Genomic DNA, 17510 nt, shown 5'->3' on the forward strand with positions numbered 1-17510 from the left:
TATCCTTTACATTTTCTTCGACTCTTTACTCCCCATAAGGGCACCTAAAACGTGACTGCCTAACTCCCTGCTGCTTATTGGGAGTGTTTAATAGCTATTGCAGCAATGTATATAAATCGTGTCCTTGTCCTGCACTGTAATGTACTGTAAGTTACTTGTTTCTTGTTCACTTATTAGTTCTATATACTATGTAAGGCGCTGCGGAACACTTGTGGTGCCATATAAATAAAGGATAATAACAATAATAATCCTTCTATACAGTTCAGGTGAATCAATTTGTGGAAAATAAGTATTACACAGACAGTGAGATACAATTTATTGTCACTGACACCTGTATGACAAGTCAATAAAAATCACTACAAGAGCAGTATAGTAAAACATCATTTATTCTTCAAACAAAACTGAAAATGATCCAGTAATTGACATACAGTATGTTCAGAAGTTATTGAATAGTAAAGAATAGCATTGAGAAATACAAGAAGTAAGGCATTGCTGCAAGAAGGGTAATGATAAATAAAAATAATCACTGTAATTACAAAATATACTTATGTTTAATTATTGTAATCAAATATGGCATATTCTTAAATTAAACTGTTAATTTAATCCTCGTGCTTTATGAAAATTATGGCATTTTAAATAGTTTTTGGATCATCTTCTCCCTGTTATATATCTTTTATTGTTAATTTCAGGCTGCAGTAAAATAATGTAACATTTAGGAAAGAATATGCACACAAGTAGCCCAGCACTGGAAGATATGATGGCAAATATCTCCACTGCAACCATGTGTTTTCCTTTGGTGCTTAGATAAGCTGGGATAAATGTAATCCAGACACTAGCAAACACTAGCATGCTGAATGTAATAAACTTGGCTTCATTGAAAGTGTCGGGAAGATTCCTGGCTAGAAATGCAACAAGGAGGCTAATAGATGCCAAAAGTCCCATGTAGCCCAAAATACATGCAAATAATACTTTAGACCCTTCATTACATTCAATAATTATAGTTCCAATCTCTGCTACCATATTGAGTTCTTCAAAAGGAGCAGATGTAAACAACCATATTAAGCACAAGACTATCTGGACCAATGTACAGGAAGGAACAATGTATATTGGAATTCGAAGTCCAACAAGTCTTTTTATTTTACTATCTGGATTTGTAGCACTGAATACCATTATGACGGTGATAGTCTTGGCTAGTATCGCTGACAGACAAATGGAGAAGATAATTCCAAACACCACTTGGCGCAACATGCAGGTTAACATGCTGGGTCGTCCAATAAATACTAAGGAACATAGGAAGCAAAACATAATGGAGACCAGAAGAAGATAACTAAGTTCTCTGTTGTTGGCTTTAACTATGGGTGTTTTATTTTTAACAATAAACAAACAAAGTACAGACAATGTGAGAGCACAGCACATGATTGAGATGAATGCCAAGGAGGAACCCAGCAACTCATCATAAGAAAGAAACTGAATTGGTTTTGGTGCACATTTCTCTTTGGATGTGTTTGGCCACTGATCTTCTGGACATTGTAGGCATTCTGCACCATCTGATGAAAGTACAAAAACAATTACTAGCACAGTAAATAAAAAATCCATGTAACTCTTTAAATGAATTCATTTAAGTACACACATAGTAAAAAATATATTTTGCTGGAAGAGCCAACATTCGAGGTGCACAGCTTAGCAATACCACTGGATCCTACAGAATTTATAGGCTGCTTTCAAGGATTCATTATCATGAAAACTGAATAAGCCCACAAAATATCCTGCACTTCATCTTTTAATGAATAAAGGTATTTTCTAGTCACTTAATACTGTAATTAAAAATATTTAAAAAATTTAACGTAAAGTTTAAAAAGATAAGAATGTTTTTTTTTCTCATGAGTTAAGGCACATCATTAAGCATATCCTATTTTTTCACTTTGAAAATTAGGCTTTACTTTTGTAAAATGTGGGGAAAAATGCTAATTTGGGTTGTTTAATGGTTATTAGTGTCAGGATACCAGTGCAAGCATTCTAAGCTCTGGTCTCCAAACTGCTGGGATTATAGCTACATCTTTACACTGGGGCTCTGATTTTTAAATGTCCAAAGAGAACACATTCCCATAATTATCAGCAGATTGCACATGCACTGAAGAGATCAGTTACAGACTATGCATGAAATGCACCATGCGTGTGCACTTTGACGGAGGATATGAGAGTAGTCAGACAGCTCAGTCCATGGGAGCTTCTCTCTTTCCATTAAATGGCCATTTCTGCATGGCAACTGGATGGTTATCATATGGATGAATGGAACAGATCCATCATGTTGCAGTATCATGGGCATGTTATGGGTTTGTAGTCTGACTTCCATGCTTGTTTGGAGGATACGGATAGAGATGAGACACCTCTTTCAGACAAATCTTTTGCACCCAGCATGGGGTGGGTGTACGTGCTGACACTAATGATGGCAGCTTTGGCTGCAGATTGAGCAAAACAGATGTAAGCTTGCATTAACATAAAGTAAAAAATCTGGCTGCCAAGGACATCTGCACTTGTGCACGATTTGCATCTGACAAGGAGTTAGACACTTAGGGGTATATTTACTAAAGTGAAAGTTTTTAGAAGTGGAGATATTGCCCTATAGCAACCAATCAGATTCTGCTTAACATTTAACTATCACCTTCTAGAAGATAATAGCTAGAATCTGATTGGTTGCTATGGGCAACATCTCCACTTCTAAAAACTCTCACTTTAGTAAATATACCCCTTAGTGTTCTTTATATTATGATAACCCTGCTAGTGCTAGATAGGTTACTATTTTGCCCATAAAATAGCCTTAATTCTTTATAGCATACACTCAACAGGTACAGGAAAAATTCCTTAGAATTCTGGTTTTCTGGTTCATCTTCATATTAAAGCATCACTCAGTTACTATAGGCTCATTGGTTGTACAATTCTCAATTGGTATTATTAGGCCTAATGTGTGTCAAGAAAACAGTCCTCACACAATTACACCAGCACCACAGTCTAAATATTGAAATAAGAGAAGATGTAATCATGTATTCATGTTGTTTCTTGCAAATCCTGACCCTACCATCCATATGCCACAGTAGAAATTGAGAGACTCCTCAGATCAGGCAACATATTCCCATTCTTTAGCTGTTGAGCTTTGGTGAGCCTGTGTCTATTATTATCCCAGTTTCCTGCTCCTATCTGACAATAGTGAAACATAGTGTGGTCTTCTGGTTCTGTATCTCATCCACTTCAATGCTTGATTTGCTGACCATTCAGAATTGCATCTCTCCATACACATGGCTACTTGAGTTACTGTCACCACCCCATCAGCTTTAACAAGTCTGGCTGCTTTCCTATGATATTTCCCATAATAAGGCATTTTACCCGAACAATTGATGCTCCAGGTTAATTTTTGTTTTCTGCAACAATCTAACTATATATTATAGATATTACTGTTTGTTATTTGTAGTCACAATGATCTTGTGGACAGTGGCAGGTGAAGTCCATGTAGGACCTTGACCAATAATTTAGCAGTGGCTGTGCCATATGGATTTACCAGTCAAAGCAATTTCCATGTATTAAAAGTTTATATTATTTTGTAATTTCTTTAAGTGGTTTTTTTTACTGATTAAGAATATAATTATATATTATATTATATATATTATATAAATATTATTTGATGAGTTGGTCAATCCTTATTCAGATTTCATCTCTTTAATTTATCACTGCCTAACAAAAATACTTTTATTATGTCCAAATCAGTCAGATGGCTTGTAAGGGAGACTTTAGCGGTACAGATGTGCAATTCAGGTTTGCGATCAGGTTTTCTTTGCCGAAGTGAAGAAGGCTAGTATTATTTTCCTATACATAAAAAACATATTTATCTATTCTTTATTAGTGGATCCTAACAATTGGTATTACTTACTAATTTTGAAAGCCTCACATGATGAAATGTATAATGTGGTTTTGATCACAAACAACACGAACTGTAGGTCACATAAATATAAGAATCACATACATAAAGTAATTGTGTAGAAAAAAAATCAAATGGTCCATACCGTTTGGGTTGAGGATCTCTCCATCAGAACATGGAATGCAATCAAAACAACAGATCTTTTTTCCTTGACCTGTCGATCTTCTAAAGCCTTTTGGACAAGGATTGCTGCAGACTGAGATCGGTGGCTGAAAGCAAGTCAATATGATGAAACATGTAGTGTAGGGAAAGTTAAGGAGACATACAGAAGAGCAGGTACAACTAGGAAGCTGATGCTGAGTTGGATGCATATTGAATGTAATTCAATACAACAGGTGGAACTCTCCTTCTTGTTTATGAATAAAAACGTGCTAAAACACACTCATATCGTATCATATAATATATGAACAAGCAAGGCTAAAACTGCCCATGAGATTCAGTGGTAAAACCGCAATAAACCAATCAGATGTATTTGACTAGTGCAGTGACCATTCTTGTAATCACCACCACAAGTGCAAGGTTCAGGCAAATCATTTTGTGTATTTTATGCTACACAAACTGGTATGAGCCAAACTCTACATCCAACCCAATGTGTAGAAGATGGTCAAGGAGATTTAGATATAAAATAAAAGTTGCCCTTTTAACATTTATACCATTTGAAGGTAGATATAAAATAAAAGTTGCCCTTTTAACATTTATACGAATATTTTACCATATGAAGGTAATGGTAAAATATTACTCATCTAAAAATATACCATATCATTTCAGCTAACGTTAGGTAATTCTAAATTAGATTACATTTAAAATAGAACTCAACCAATGTTTCGGAGATATTTATATTCAATAGCCTGAGAATTGTGTTTCAGATGATTAGTTAGTAACTATCTAATATATCCTTGCGCTGAAAAGCATTTAATTAAATAATAATATAAAGTCCAAAAAATTTGGGATCGATGAGCTTAACACCAACATGCATTTTTTTTCTACTTTTTTGATCTTCTTATTTTCAGATATGATTTTTAACTCTATGAAAGAATGACTATGTTCTCTAATTTAAGCTTTGTGTACAGGTATATAGGATTATAGATTTGTGCGGACCCCCTTGTTTTAGTTTTGGCAAAACCACCCTCAAATGCTATGATTTTGGCCAAACCACCCTTAAGTGTTTTGGTTAGCTTTTGGTCCTGGATTTTTTTTAAACTGATAAAAACAGATAAAATCATGTAATTTGGACCTGTTTACATGCAATCCAAAACCCAAGTTCCAGTTTTTAAAACAGAGTTCTGAACTTATAGAAATACCTAAACTGGGACTAGGTTCTACTAAGAACCCCAAAAGGGATCCGAGCCTGGACTCTGTTTGATTCGGAAAGCCAAAGTTCCGCTCATCTAATATAGAACAGTTTGAAATAATCAAAGTGAAAACAAGCAATTAGTCACAGGTCATTCTATTTTAATTGCTCAAGTAAACATGTGGCAATTTATTTTTAAAGAATTCATTATTCAGCATATACTATGCATGTGGATAATGCTCTACTGTAACTTACATGTAACATACAGATTACAAAATAGCCATGAAAATCTATGAGTATATCTAACAAGTCAATGCCTAACACTTACATGACTGTGTCCATTCCAGACAATCTTTCCTTCTTCCAACTGTAGTTCTTGCCCTTTTGGGGCACGAGCATCAAAACTGCCAATGTGGACATACTGATTGCTGCCATTATCATAAAGCTGCCAGTTAAGGATATCCATGTAAAGGGGTATATCTCCGTTCTTATCAAAGAAAACTTGTTCCCCTCCAGTATTGAGGAAGTTTACTTTTTTAATGTAGTGAAGTAGCTGAAAGAATCAAATTGGATTTTTAAAATCATTTAATAATATCACATGTGAGCTTGTGGATTTATATATCCCCCTCCTTTAAATCTGGTGAAAATTGACTATCATAGCAGAACATTTGAGAGTCTCCCCGGGGGCATAGGCTAATCACACCATACTAACCCTGCACATTAGAAAGTATTATTATTATTATTGAAGTACTGTTTGGTTAAAAAGCTTTCAAGTGTATGTAAAAAAAAAACAGGATAAAGGCCAAAGAGAAGAACAGAACAGAAAGGTAGTGCTTCCATGTTGCAAAATTCCAATATTTTTATTAGTATAAAATTATGAAAAATAATAAACAGTAGCAGTCTACAGATGTGTCCACATGGGATGTAGTTATAATACTGAAATGCGGCATCCCGGCTGAAGAAATTCCGGCGCTGGAATGCCACTACCCGGCTAGAAAAACAGTGCCGGAACACCAACAAGAGGTGACATCCAGATGCCGGAATCCTGACAGCCAGGATGCCAAATGTAAGTATAGCGGAGCTGGTTAGGACAGGTTACAGTTAGGCTAGGGGAGGTTAGGATTAGGTACCCCCGGGGGTGGGTAAGGGTTTGGCACAACCGGGGGGGTTAGGTTTAGGCAGTAAGGGGGAAGGTTAGGTTTTTACACACCAAGGGGGAAAGGTTCGGTTTAGGCACTAACTGGGAGGGTTAGGGTTAGGATGGGGTGAGGGAAGGGTTAGTGTTAGCATGTAGAAACAGAGGTTAGTATTAGGGGGAGAAGGGGGGAGGGTAAGTATACTTACCCAAACCTTGTCGGGATCCTGATCATTGGGATGCCGCTGTCGGTATATTGACAGCAGGCATCCCGACTGCCGAGATTTCATACCCATTCCGTCCACATACATCTTACTTCCTCGCAAGTTAAACAGCCCTTCTAGTCGCGCCATGCCATGGCATGACTCGGTAGTGCTGAGCATCTTTTCATTTGACTTTTACCTTCAAATGCATCTTATTCGCAAACAGAAGTTTCTGCTGATTAAAATTATACCTGGCTTGCTTATATTCTGCGTGCGACTGTGGGTGTATCCATATGTGAAATTCTACATTACAGTGTCACAGCTGCTGACACTGTAACAGCATTTTGCATGCAGATGCCAACGCAGCCTCACACAGAATATACTGTAGGCATGCCGCATATCATTTTAATCAGCAGAAGCTGCTTGTATGTCCTATTCACATCACTTTGTGAATAAGATGCATTGGTAGGTAAACAGTCACATGAAAAGATGCTCAGTGACGCCAAGGTGAACGGTGCTCATGCATTATATTTAACGCAACTTGAGTGCATAGAAATAAGATGTATGTGGACACATCTGTATCTATTTGAAAAAACTCAAAAAATTATAATATTTTATTAATGAAGCAAAAAGAGACATGATTGGATAAAACTGGCCACATCTAGGCACCATGATTGGAAAGTTAAAATATGTGAGAAGCACTTAATATTTAAATAGTCTTTTTGTAGATTGTTCAATATTCATTGTCATAATAGTGTACAGTATATAAAGATAATAAGGATTATATACTGTATATAGATTAAGTATTTCTTTTTTTTTTTTGCATCTGTGGATAATATGTCATTTTTAGGAAATTAATATTGAAGAAATGTATTTTTCTGAAACATCACATCTGAATATTTCTATCATGATGTTAGTTTTATTTGGATACAATTTTTCTTATCATTTAAATCCAAATATATTGAAATAATTAATGTATTTTTATGCTACAATTATTTCAATTATGAGTGCCATGCATGTAATTGACACATGTACTAAATGGATTTATAATTTGCCTCCTATGTAAAATGAATCTGGGATGATCCAACCTGTCCAGATGAAATCCTTTGATGAAACGCATGGTGCCATGGCATGGAATACTTTAAGTGCTGTTGCCATATGAAAACCTTATTGAAATTGATGAAGCTGTAATTAAGTGAAAGTGATTATGCTTTACAGTTAGCTAGCTGTGATATGCTTGTTTTTTATTGATTAAACCATTGGAAGTCCGGCACCATTTAAGTTTCTCCAGTCTTTGTTCTTTTCTAGATATGCATATTTTTCCCATGGAGATTGGTTAAGTGGAAGTCAAAGAAGGATGGATTCATCCTGCTTAATATCTTACAAGGATTGCTGCTAAAACATATGGAAGTTAAAGAGATGTTTATGGAACTTTAATTTCTAGATTCTAATCCAGTTCAGGGTAAATAGCTGCTGTTTTATCTAAATAAAAGTTTAATCTTTTTTTCCATTTTCCTATTGCACAAGTAATATCTCCTTGGACTGCATTGAGTTTCATGTATTTCAATTCCTATATAACAACTTCTATTGACATATATTTAATTATATATGGATATGGATATCTTAAAAACAAAAGTGCTAAGAACTTTAGCCATCTTTTATAAAATTAATTAACAACTAGAGATGTGCGCGGACCCCCGTGGTTTGGTTTTAGTTTTAGATCTGAATTAATCTTTCGTGTTTAGGTTTTGGTTTTGCAAAACTACCCTCAAGTGTTTTGGTTTTGGATAAAAATTGATAAAAAAAAATCAATAAATATTGATAAAAATTGATTAAAAAAAAACAGTAAAACTGTCCAATCCAGCCGAGACTCAGTTTGAACCAGTTCACAAAAGTGAATCTGAACTTTGACCCGGTTCTACTTGGAACCCCTAAATTCAGTTGTGTTCGGATTTCAGAATCCGGGACTGCACATCTCTATTAACAACACAAAATATTGTGAAAAAGTGACTTATATGTTATACTGTACCTGCCAATGTTGATAGTTAAAAATATCTGCACAGGATCCATTGAGAAAGGGCCCTTTCCCTGGTATACAGGAATGCATTTCATGCAAACCATGGGCAATGGAAAAAACTGCATTGTGAATTTTGTATGTGTAAACAAATGTGTTCACATTATATACATTTGGATCAATACTGTCTAATCTCTCTTTCCCTGTGCACCAATGGGTTTGGTCTTCAGAAGTGTTTGAAAATGTATAATTATAAGAAATGTCTGTTGGCCAAACACAACCAAAAGCATTTTGCCAAAATATTTTAATGAAAATGTCATCTGGATATTTAGATGGGTGGATGCTGTAAAGAAATTCTTTAAAACCAGGGATTTTTCCACTTGGAGGGGACAGACCTAGACTCCCATTTAAAGTGGTCAAAATATCTTTTCTGGGAAAGTCAGAAGTGATGGACCAGCTGCCGCAGCCAAACCACACTTTGTTTGTAATATTGTGAAATGATGCCTCCTCCATAAGAGTAATAAGGTTCTCCATGGTTGAATAGACAATAATGGCTGTGGCTTTTGATTCTTTGATGACCTCTATGATGCGCAAAACTGACTCCATGGAACTGAAGATAGGTAGAATTTCAAGGAATGCAATGCAGCCTCCGTGCTGTTCAACTTCCTTGATGAGCAATTGAGAACCTGATCTTCCCAATTCATTATCAGAGCTTAAGATCCCCACCCATGTCCAGTTAAAGTGATTCACCAAGTTTGCAATTTCTACAATTTCATAGTCATCATTAGGTATGGTTCTAAAAAAAGATGGGAACTGTAATTTATCACTGAGGATTGGATGTGCTGCGGCATAACTTATCTAAATAGGGAGAAAGAAGAAACAACATACAAAAAATATAAACCAATATCAATTCACATTAATGTACATAGTGGAAATGTAACAAAAATGATAAAGAGTGGAGAAGCAGACAAATGTAGAAGGTGTCCTTAGCAACTAACCAGATTCTAGCTAGCATCTATCAAGTACATCCTATAAAAGAGGTCGGTATGCAATTTTTAAATTTAAATTGTCGACAAGGAGAATGGGGACACTGATAGGTTGAACATGGCATGCCGACATGCTAATAATTAGAGATGTGTGCAAATCCCCGTGTTTTGCTTTTAAATAATCATCATGTTGCAGTTTTGGTTTTTGCAAAACCACCCTCAATTTTTTTGGTTCGATTTTGGTTTTGGATTTCTTTAAAAAATTATAAAAACAGCTAAAATTCTGTAACTTGGACCTGTTTTTGTTCCTATAGTATTATTAACATCATTAACATTAATTTCCTGTCAATTCCAGTAAATTTTGACCACCTCAAATCATAAAGAAAGTGACTGACAGGCAATCCAAGTTCCAAACGTGAAGAGAAAACCCGAGTCAGGACTTGGTTCTACTTGGAACTACAAAGTTTGGGCTTGTTCGGTTTTCAGCAAAACCGAACCGCTCATCTCTGCTAATAATGCAATGTAAAGCATTTTAAAGTGTGTCGGCTTTACAACTTCAAATGTTTACATTGTATTGGTGCTGATTATGAGTTGGACGTATTTATTTTCTCACACAGAAACAGCAAGTTTTAGCATACTACACATGCACAGAAGCAAATGTACACATTTTTTTCATATCTTCATCCAGTGTCGGACTGGGCTATAAATGGCCCACCAGGGAATGCAGTGGTAGGGGCCCAAGCTTAAGGGGTGTGGCCAGCATTCAGAGGTGCTGTGACCAGCCACAACAGAGGGACTTGACCAACAATTAGACAGGATACACAAAGACTAGTACCTCTTTATAAAGGAGAGGACAGGGTTGTGTCAGGACCACTCACTTTGATTGGCAGGACAGTTAATCTTGGTGTTGATTCCAACAAACCAACCAAGCACCCAAGTTCATCCATGATCATGCTCCACCAAATTAATCACTCGAGAGGGGGTGAGGGCCCCTCAAGCAATGGGGCCCACCGGGGATTTCCCCTGTACCCCTGTGGGCTAGTCCGGCCCTGTCTTCATCCAGTTCAAACATATCTCGCTCTGCTTGAAATAGGGCATTGCACAGACCTGTTCTGCCTTGTAGGAGTGTCAAGTGAGTGTCATGGGAGTATCGTGGGCATGTAGCTAGAGGTCCATACTATTCAAAGCAATGTGTACAAAGAAGGGAAGTCTGCTTTTGTTGGATCTTTTGTACCCAGCATGGGGCTGGTGCAAGTGGCGATACTAATGACAGAAAAACATTGGGCGAAGCGCTAATGGCTTGATGTCGCAATAGTATAAGGTAGTAAATCAAGCTGCAATGCATCATGCAAACACAATAAGTTTGTGTCCGATTATTAGCATGTCAGCATGCCAAGTTCCACCTAACAATGTTTCCATTCTCCTTGCCAACTTTTTGAATGACGAAAATCAGAACTGCATCCCTACAAAATGATAGGTAGCAGCTGATTGGTTGCTATGAGCAACTTGTCTACTTCTCCGCTCTTGTCTTATTCAGAGTTACATGCACTTCCATTGCGGAAGACTCTAACGTTGTGCCAGTATATTTACTATCTTCTGGACATTCACTATATTTCCAGTGTCTTCTACAGAACTATGACACCAGTATGTTCTTTACCAGTGAAAATGAAACATATAATAAATTAAGGAACGTTTGAAACATTTGACTTCAGAAACAATTCACTTTGTTTTGTTTAGACATACTTTGGGGAGATGTATCAAACCTTCTAACGAGGACAACTGAAGGAGTTGCCAATAGGTGGCATTTATCAAGTATTCTATAAAATAATAAGATCTGATTAGTCACTGTGGGCAACTTCCTCACTTGTCCTCTTTAAAAAGTTTGATACAACTCTGCCTTAAGTGTCTTCCTAAATCAGTAGGAGCTCATAAGGACCTACCTGGGGAAATCTGTACAATCCAAGAATTCTGCCCATGGGTATTGAGGCCTTAGATGTCATGTCACCGACTATAGCAGCTGGCATGCCCTCCATGTCGCAGTTGAAATTTGGCCCTGTCTGTTTCTTCCCTGATAAAATCCATGATGTCCCCATCAATGATCTAACTTCATTATAGCAAGTATCATACAATTTGAAACCCAGAGAGATATTTGGTAGAATATCCGGCGACCGGTTGATTTCCCATATAGCATACACCATAGACAGGAGGTAGCGGTAATACCTTATATGAAATCTATAAACAAGCAATGCTAAAATAAGTAAAAATATAAAGTACAGTAATTTATTAATTTAAGGTTTGAAAGACTATCCTCTGCTACCATAAAGACTGGTACCTCAGAGAATGGGTATACTCCACACCATGACTGCACTGGCTACACTGTGACTGGAGGTGGCTTCCCATTGGAAGCGGCACCTGCCAGTCATGCACAGGACAGGCAGCCCCAGGGGGAGATGTCTCTTCCCACTGGAGCTGCCAGTCTGGGCAGCGATTAGCAGAGAGCGGCAGCTGCTCTGCCTTTCGGCAGTCCAATAAGGATTCACGGGGCTGCAAACAATGCAGTGCCCAGAAGCCGGTGTTATGCACATGCACTGGGCCACCGCTGTTCATGCGCTGTCCTGGTGCCTGCCAGATTCAATACACAGGTGCCGGGACCCGGCCAGCCACAGCCAGACTAGCAGCGGCAGCCCCCCTCAGGTAAGAGGGAAGGAGATGCTGCTGGTTGCTATTAATTGCTTTTCTTGCAGTTGTGAATGGTACCATATGGTGTTATGTACAGTATATTTTATTCTCACAGTCTCTCACTGTATTTGAGCATCTCTCTATACATAGTTTCACTGGAATATAAAAAGAAATGTTTATTTATGTACTAATTCTAGGGTTTTCCTTCTATTATAAAACGTAAGACTCACGTGCGGCATTGGAGAGGTGGTGGCTGTTCTCTGAATGTTACCTCTGGGTAGTCGACATCCATATGGACAGGGAAGAGCCCCCCAAGTGTGATATCCCCTTTTAAAGAGTAACCGATAATGTCCTCATTAGACAATCTGCACCCGCTCGGTGAAGTTGCATGGGTATTACCGCATGTTCCCAGCAGCAGCAGTAAGACACAGTAAGATTCCAGGAAGTACAGACACAGCTTCATTCTGTTTTTGTACAGAAAGTATAACTATGTAAGTAACAGTCTAATAACAGTACCAGAGTGCAGCACACAATTATGAAACAGATATAGTAAGGATATACAGTAGACCAGGGGTGGCCAAACTCTGTCTTCGAGATCTACCAACAGTTCATTTTTTTCAGGTCGCCTCACAGAATCACAAGTGAAGTAATTAGCTCCACCTGTGGATCTTTCAAAATGTGTCAGTGAGTAATGACTACACCTGTGCACCTGCTGGGTGACCTAGAAACCGTGAACTGTTGGTGGATCTCGAGGACAGAGTTTGGCCACCCCTGCAGTAGTCATTGAAATCCTTATATGAGTGTGGACAAGAAATCTTTAAATGAGTGTGGATCAAAGGGAATTAAGTGTTCTGTAATAGAATAAGGACTATATTATAATATAACCAATTAACATTGGGCCTGATTCAGAGTTTCACGCAATCTCAATATTTTCCATACAACTCAGATGGTTGCCAAATGGCGCCTACACATGATCTGTACTGTGCTGGTACCGATCTGTATTGGCGATGACGAATGCAAAATAAAGAAAATGTGGGAACAAACTTAGGGCCTGTTTCACTATGGATTGCAATATTGCGTACACACGCAGTTCAACTGTGATAGCATGCTAATCCATTGTGAGCGCAATGCAAACTCAGCACAACATAAGGACGCCCACTTTACCTTTCACACATCTGTAATACTTAGCAGAATAGCGACACCATCTGGGCAGTCGAGTACCATCGCAGCCTCACGCACACTTGCACAAGCTCTGACCTTACTCAGAAATTGCTAACAGCCATGCACGTCATGAGACATCAAACTGCGGAGGCTATCACAGTTAATAATTTATGCACGCCATTCCTGAAATGCACTGGCACACCTGCGTTCAGCTGACCACCCCCCCTTAACCACCCACAAATGGCACTTCCCGTCAATCACTCTGCGATGGGTCTGGGTAGTCTCTGCGATCACAGTCCCCACCGTAGTGGCTAGTTCACGCATGTACACTGTGATGCATGCGTAGAACACAACAATCGTCCAATTGCGTGCGTAATCGCAGTTGCGAACAGTAATGAATCAGGCCCTTACTCCACAGAACATCAATAGTTGTCATGTGATGTTTTCCCTGTATACAGTCACAAATTACTTAATCTGTAGAGACAGAGCATGATTTATCTGTATACAGTTACATAATAGTTCCTCTTAAGAGTCACAGAATTGTTTACCTGTATACAGTCACATAAAACGGTCGCTGATCAGTATAGTCACATAATAGTTTATCTGTGTAGTGTGTACAGATTAACTGAAAGTAATATACTTGAGTCACATAATACTATAGTTTGCCAGTATACAGTCACATGCTGTAGCAGTTAATATGTACAGTCACAGAAAAGATCACCTGTATAGTATAGATAACAGACTACTGTAGTTAACATTATACAGTCTCATAATACACTGTCACATAATAGCAAACCTGAAGTGTAACAGGATAGTTTATATTTATAAAGACACACACAGTAATAGTTCCCCTGTAGTCAGAGAATAGGCTCACTGTATAAAGTTATAGAATAGTTAATCTATTTCACTGAATCGTTTAACTCTATACAGTCACATAATACAAATATACAAATGTATGTGGCTGCGATATTTGCATATATTTGCATATTTTCTCACAACTGTTGCGTATAGGACCTAAAGTCAGGGCCAAAACTAGGATAGTGCGACCAGTGCCATGGCACAGGGCACCGCAGGGCAGGGGGCGCTGTTTGGGCCTGTCAAATTTCCTGTTTATTATCATTCTCACTTGTAACTTCCTCTTATTTCATCCCCAGCATCTCCTGGCCTCTCTCCCCTATCTCTTCCCTGGCCCTTCCTCATGAGGCCATGGCCCTTTTTCAGGCGCCCTATCTTATGTCCTTATTTAAAAAATGGGGGGGAGGGGGGCACCAATGCTCTCTCTGGCACAGGGCACCAAAAAGTCTAGTTACAGCTCTGTCTGAAGTTACCTAATTTTTTTTGTTTGCTTCCATCTCAAAATCAGCCCTAATTTGTCACATTTTCCAGAAACACTTTACTGCTGAGCAGGTGAATTTTCAGCCGTCAAGTCGACCCAGTGTGTACACAGCTTTAGAAACTGGTTACTTGGTACTTTCTCTCTCTCCACCTTATCTTTCTCCAATGTTTGATACATCACCCACATAGGACAATGGACACCCAACATAGCACCAACAATTATCAGAACATCCCATCTAGTTGCGCCATGCCGTGGTGCGACTTGGTAGCTCTGAGCATCTTTCCGTACCCTCAAAATGTATCTTAATCGCAAAGCAATTTTAATAGATAGCACAAGTAGCTTCCGCTGATTACAATGATATGCGGCATGCCTATGTTCTGTGATCGAGTGCGGTTGTATCTGCATGTGAAACGCTACGTTACAGTGTCAGCTGCTGTAACAGTGTAACGTAGTGTTTAGCATGCAGATACACCCAGAGACGCCCATAGAATATAGGCATGCTGCATATCATTTTAATCAGCAGAAGCTGCTTGTGCATCCTATTCACATCGCTTTGCGGATAAGACGCATTTTAAAGGAAAAGGCCGCACAAAAATATGCTCAGCACTACCGAGTCGCACGGCGCCCACGTGGTATGTGTAACGCGACTTGTAGTGCACGCAGGATAGATGTATGTGGACACATCTGTAGCTATATTTTCGACTACCCAAAGAACCCCTATGTGAGGCTTTTAGATAGATAGATAGATAGATAGATAGATAGATAGATAGATAGATAGATAGATAGATATGGCATATATAGATAGATAGATAGATAGATATGGGATAGATAGATAGATAGATAGATAGCTAGATAGATAGATAGATATGGCATATATAGATAGATAGATCAATAGATAGATCAATAGATAGATAGATAGATAGATAAATATGGCATATATAGATAGATAGATAGATAGATAGATAGATAGATAGATAGATAGATAGATAGATAGATAGATATGGCATATATAGATAGATAGATAGATAGATAGATAGATAGATAGATATGGCATAGATCGATAGATAGATAGATAGATAGATAGATAGATAGATAATTTCTTACCTCACAAAAGAGAGCAAACTCTTTCAAGGCTTTGATTCCATGATACACATTTCACAACTAGACACAAAGTATTGTACAGTATAATGCTAAAAAACCTTTAACGAATTAATGCAAATATAATTACTGTATGTCAGAGCCAAACCACAAATCTGCTATTCAAATATGAATATATATATAATTAATTTAGTGTAGTAAAATATGTACAGCTTCTGCATTTAAACCTGTACTTTACTGCAATACACTATATATGTACTGTCGCTATATTTACAAAGCCTCAAGCACCACTGAAAGGGAATTCTTCTTTAAAGACTTTTTATGTAATCCCACCTGACTGGGAAACTGATTTCCAGTGTAGAAGTTACCATATGATTATATTCACAGAAAATAATAGGTTGGACTATGTGATTAGGCAAAACCATTATAATTACATGGATCTCCACAGTACTTAAAATAAGGATGATCTAGAGGGGATGCATGAAAATAACGACATGGCTAATTGTAGCACATTGCTGATGCTGACTCAGCAAATAGCCATCTACTGTAGATAATTACATGTGTGCAACTGGAAATAGCACAGGGGATGTTATATTGCACTTCTAATGGTGCCTGTGCAGGTTTTAAGGAAATTGTTGACTTGCACAAAAAAAAAAATGACTGTACTTGAAGTTTTTCCCTTTAATTGCTAGTTCAGCAAAGATCAAATGCAAGATGTTTAGTTTTGCGAAGCTCGTCATTATCCATATTATTTATTATAATACTATGACACAAACGTAACACATGTACACACTTGCCGATATTTTGAATGATTGCGATATCGTTGTCGTTCACAATATCGGCCAATGTGTATGCGGTAAACGACCAACAATGAGTGATGCTGCTGGTCGTTTACGATATCCCCAGTCAGCTGTAAATGCAGCCCAATCTGGGGATGTCGTGAGCGATGCCATGCTGCTGAATGCAGCATGGTCTCACTCCCCCCCACCGTCGTCTGTCAGTCGGCATCGGCAAGTGTGCCTCCTCCCCCACCGGGCCTGCCGATGATGATATCGCCGCATATACACATCGTCTAGTGTGAATGCAGATTTACAGTTGAAAATATGTTCCCTTTGCAGTAAAAATGTATTGGGCAATAAGCTCCATTTAGTAAAGTCACACCATTAGGGAAAATCAAGCAGAATTGCTACACTTCTAATTTCAGTTTAACCAGTCCTATATATATATGTATATATATATATATATATTAGGGGTGTGCACCGGCCACTTTTCGTGTTTTGTGTTTTGGTTTTGGATCTGGATCTTTCTTCGTGTTTTGGATCTGGATTGGTTTTGCCAAAACCACCCTTCCGTGTTTTGGGTTCTGGGTTTTGTGTTTTGGATCTGTATTTTTTTGAAAAAAAGCATAAAAACAGCTAAAATCACAGAATTTGTAGGTTTTTCTGCTCCTATGCTATTATTAACCTCAATAACCTTAATTTCCACTCATTTCCAGTCTATTCTGAATACCTCACACCTCACAATAGTGTTTTTATGTCCAAAAGGTTGCACCGAGGTAGCTGGATGACTATGCTAAGCGACACGAGTGGGCGGCACAAACACGTGACCCATCTAGGCGTGAAACTGCAGTGGCAGAC

General features: G+C 38.1%; 1 protein-coding gene across 1 annotated transcript; it reads right to left on the reverse strand.

The window, feature by feature from the left end:
• Positions 1-578: 578 nt before the first annotated feature.
• Positions 579-16003, reverse strand: LOC148481289 (extracellular calcium-sensing receptor-like). The gene is made up of 7 exons (XM_088453743.1): positions 15880-16003; positions 12509-12742; positions 11540-11831; positions 8890-9471; positions 5590-5814; positions 4056-4179; positions 579-1547 (listed from the first exon to the last, which is right to left on the reverse strand). The coding sequence occupies exons 2-7, from the start codon at positions 12739-12741 to the stop codon at positions 649-651; spliced, it is 2355 nt and encodes a 784-aa protein (XP_088309869.1). The 5' UTR covers position 12742; positions 15880-16003; the 3' UTR covers positions 579-648.
• Between the last annotated feature and the right edge of the window lie 1507 nt (positions 16004-17510).

This window comes from Taudactylus pleione, unplaced genomic scaffold (genome assembly GCF_031769625.1).
Source record: "Taudactylus pleione unplaced genomic scaffold, aTauple2 ptg000587l, whole genome shotgun sequence".
Classification (NCBI taxonomy): domain Eukaryota; kingdom Metazoa; phylum Chordata; class Amphibia; order Anura; family Myobatrachidae; genus Taudactylus; species Taudactylus pleione.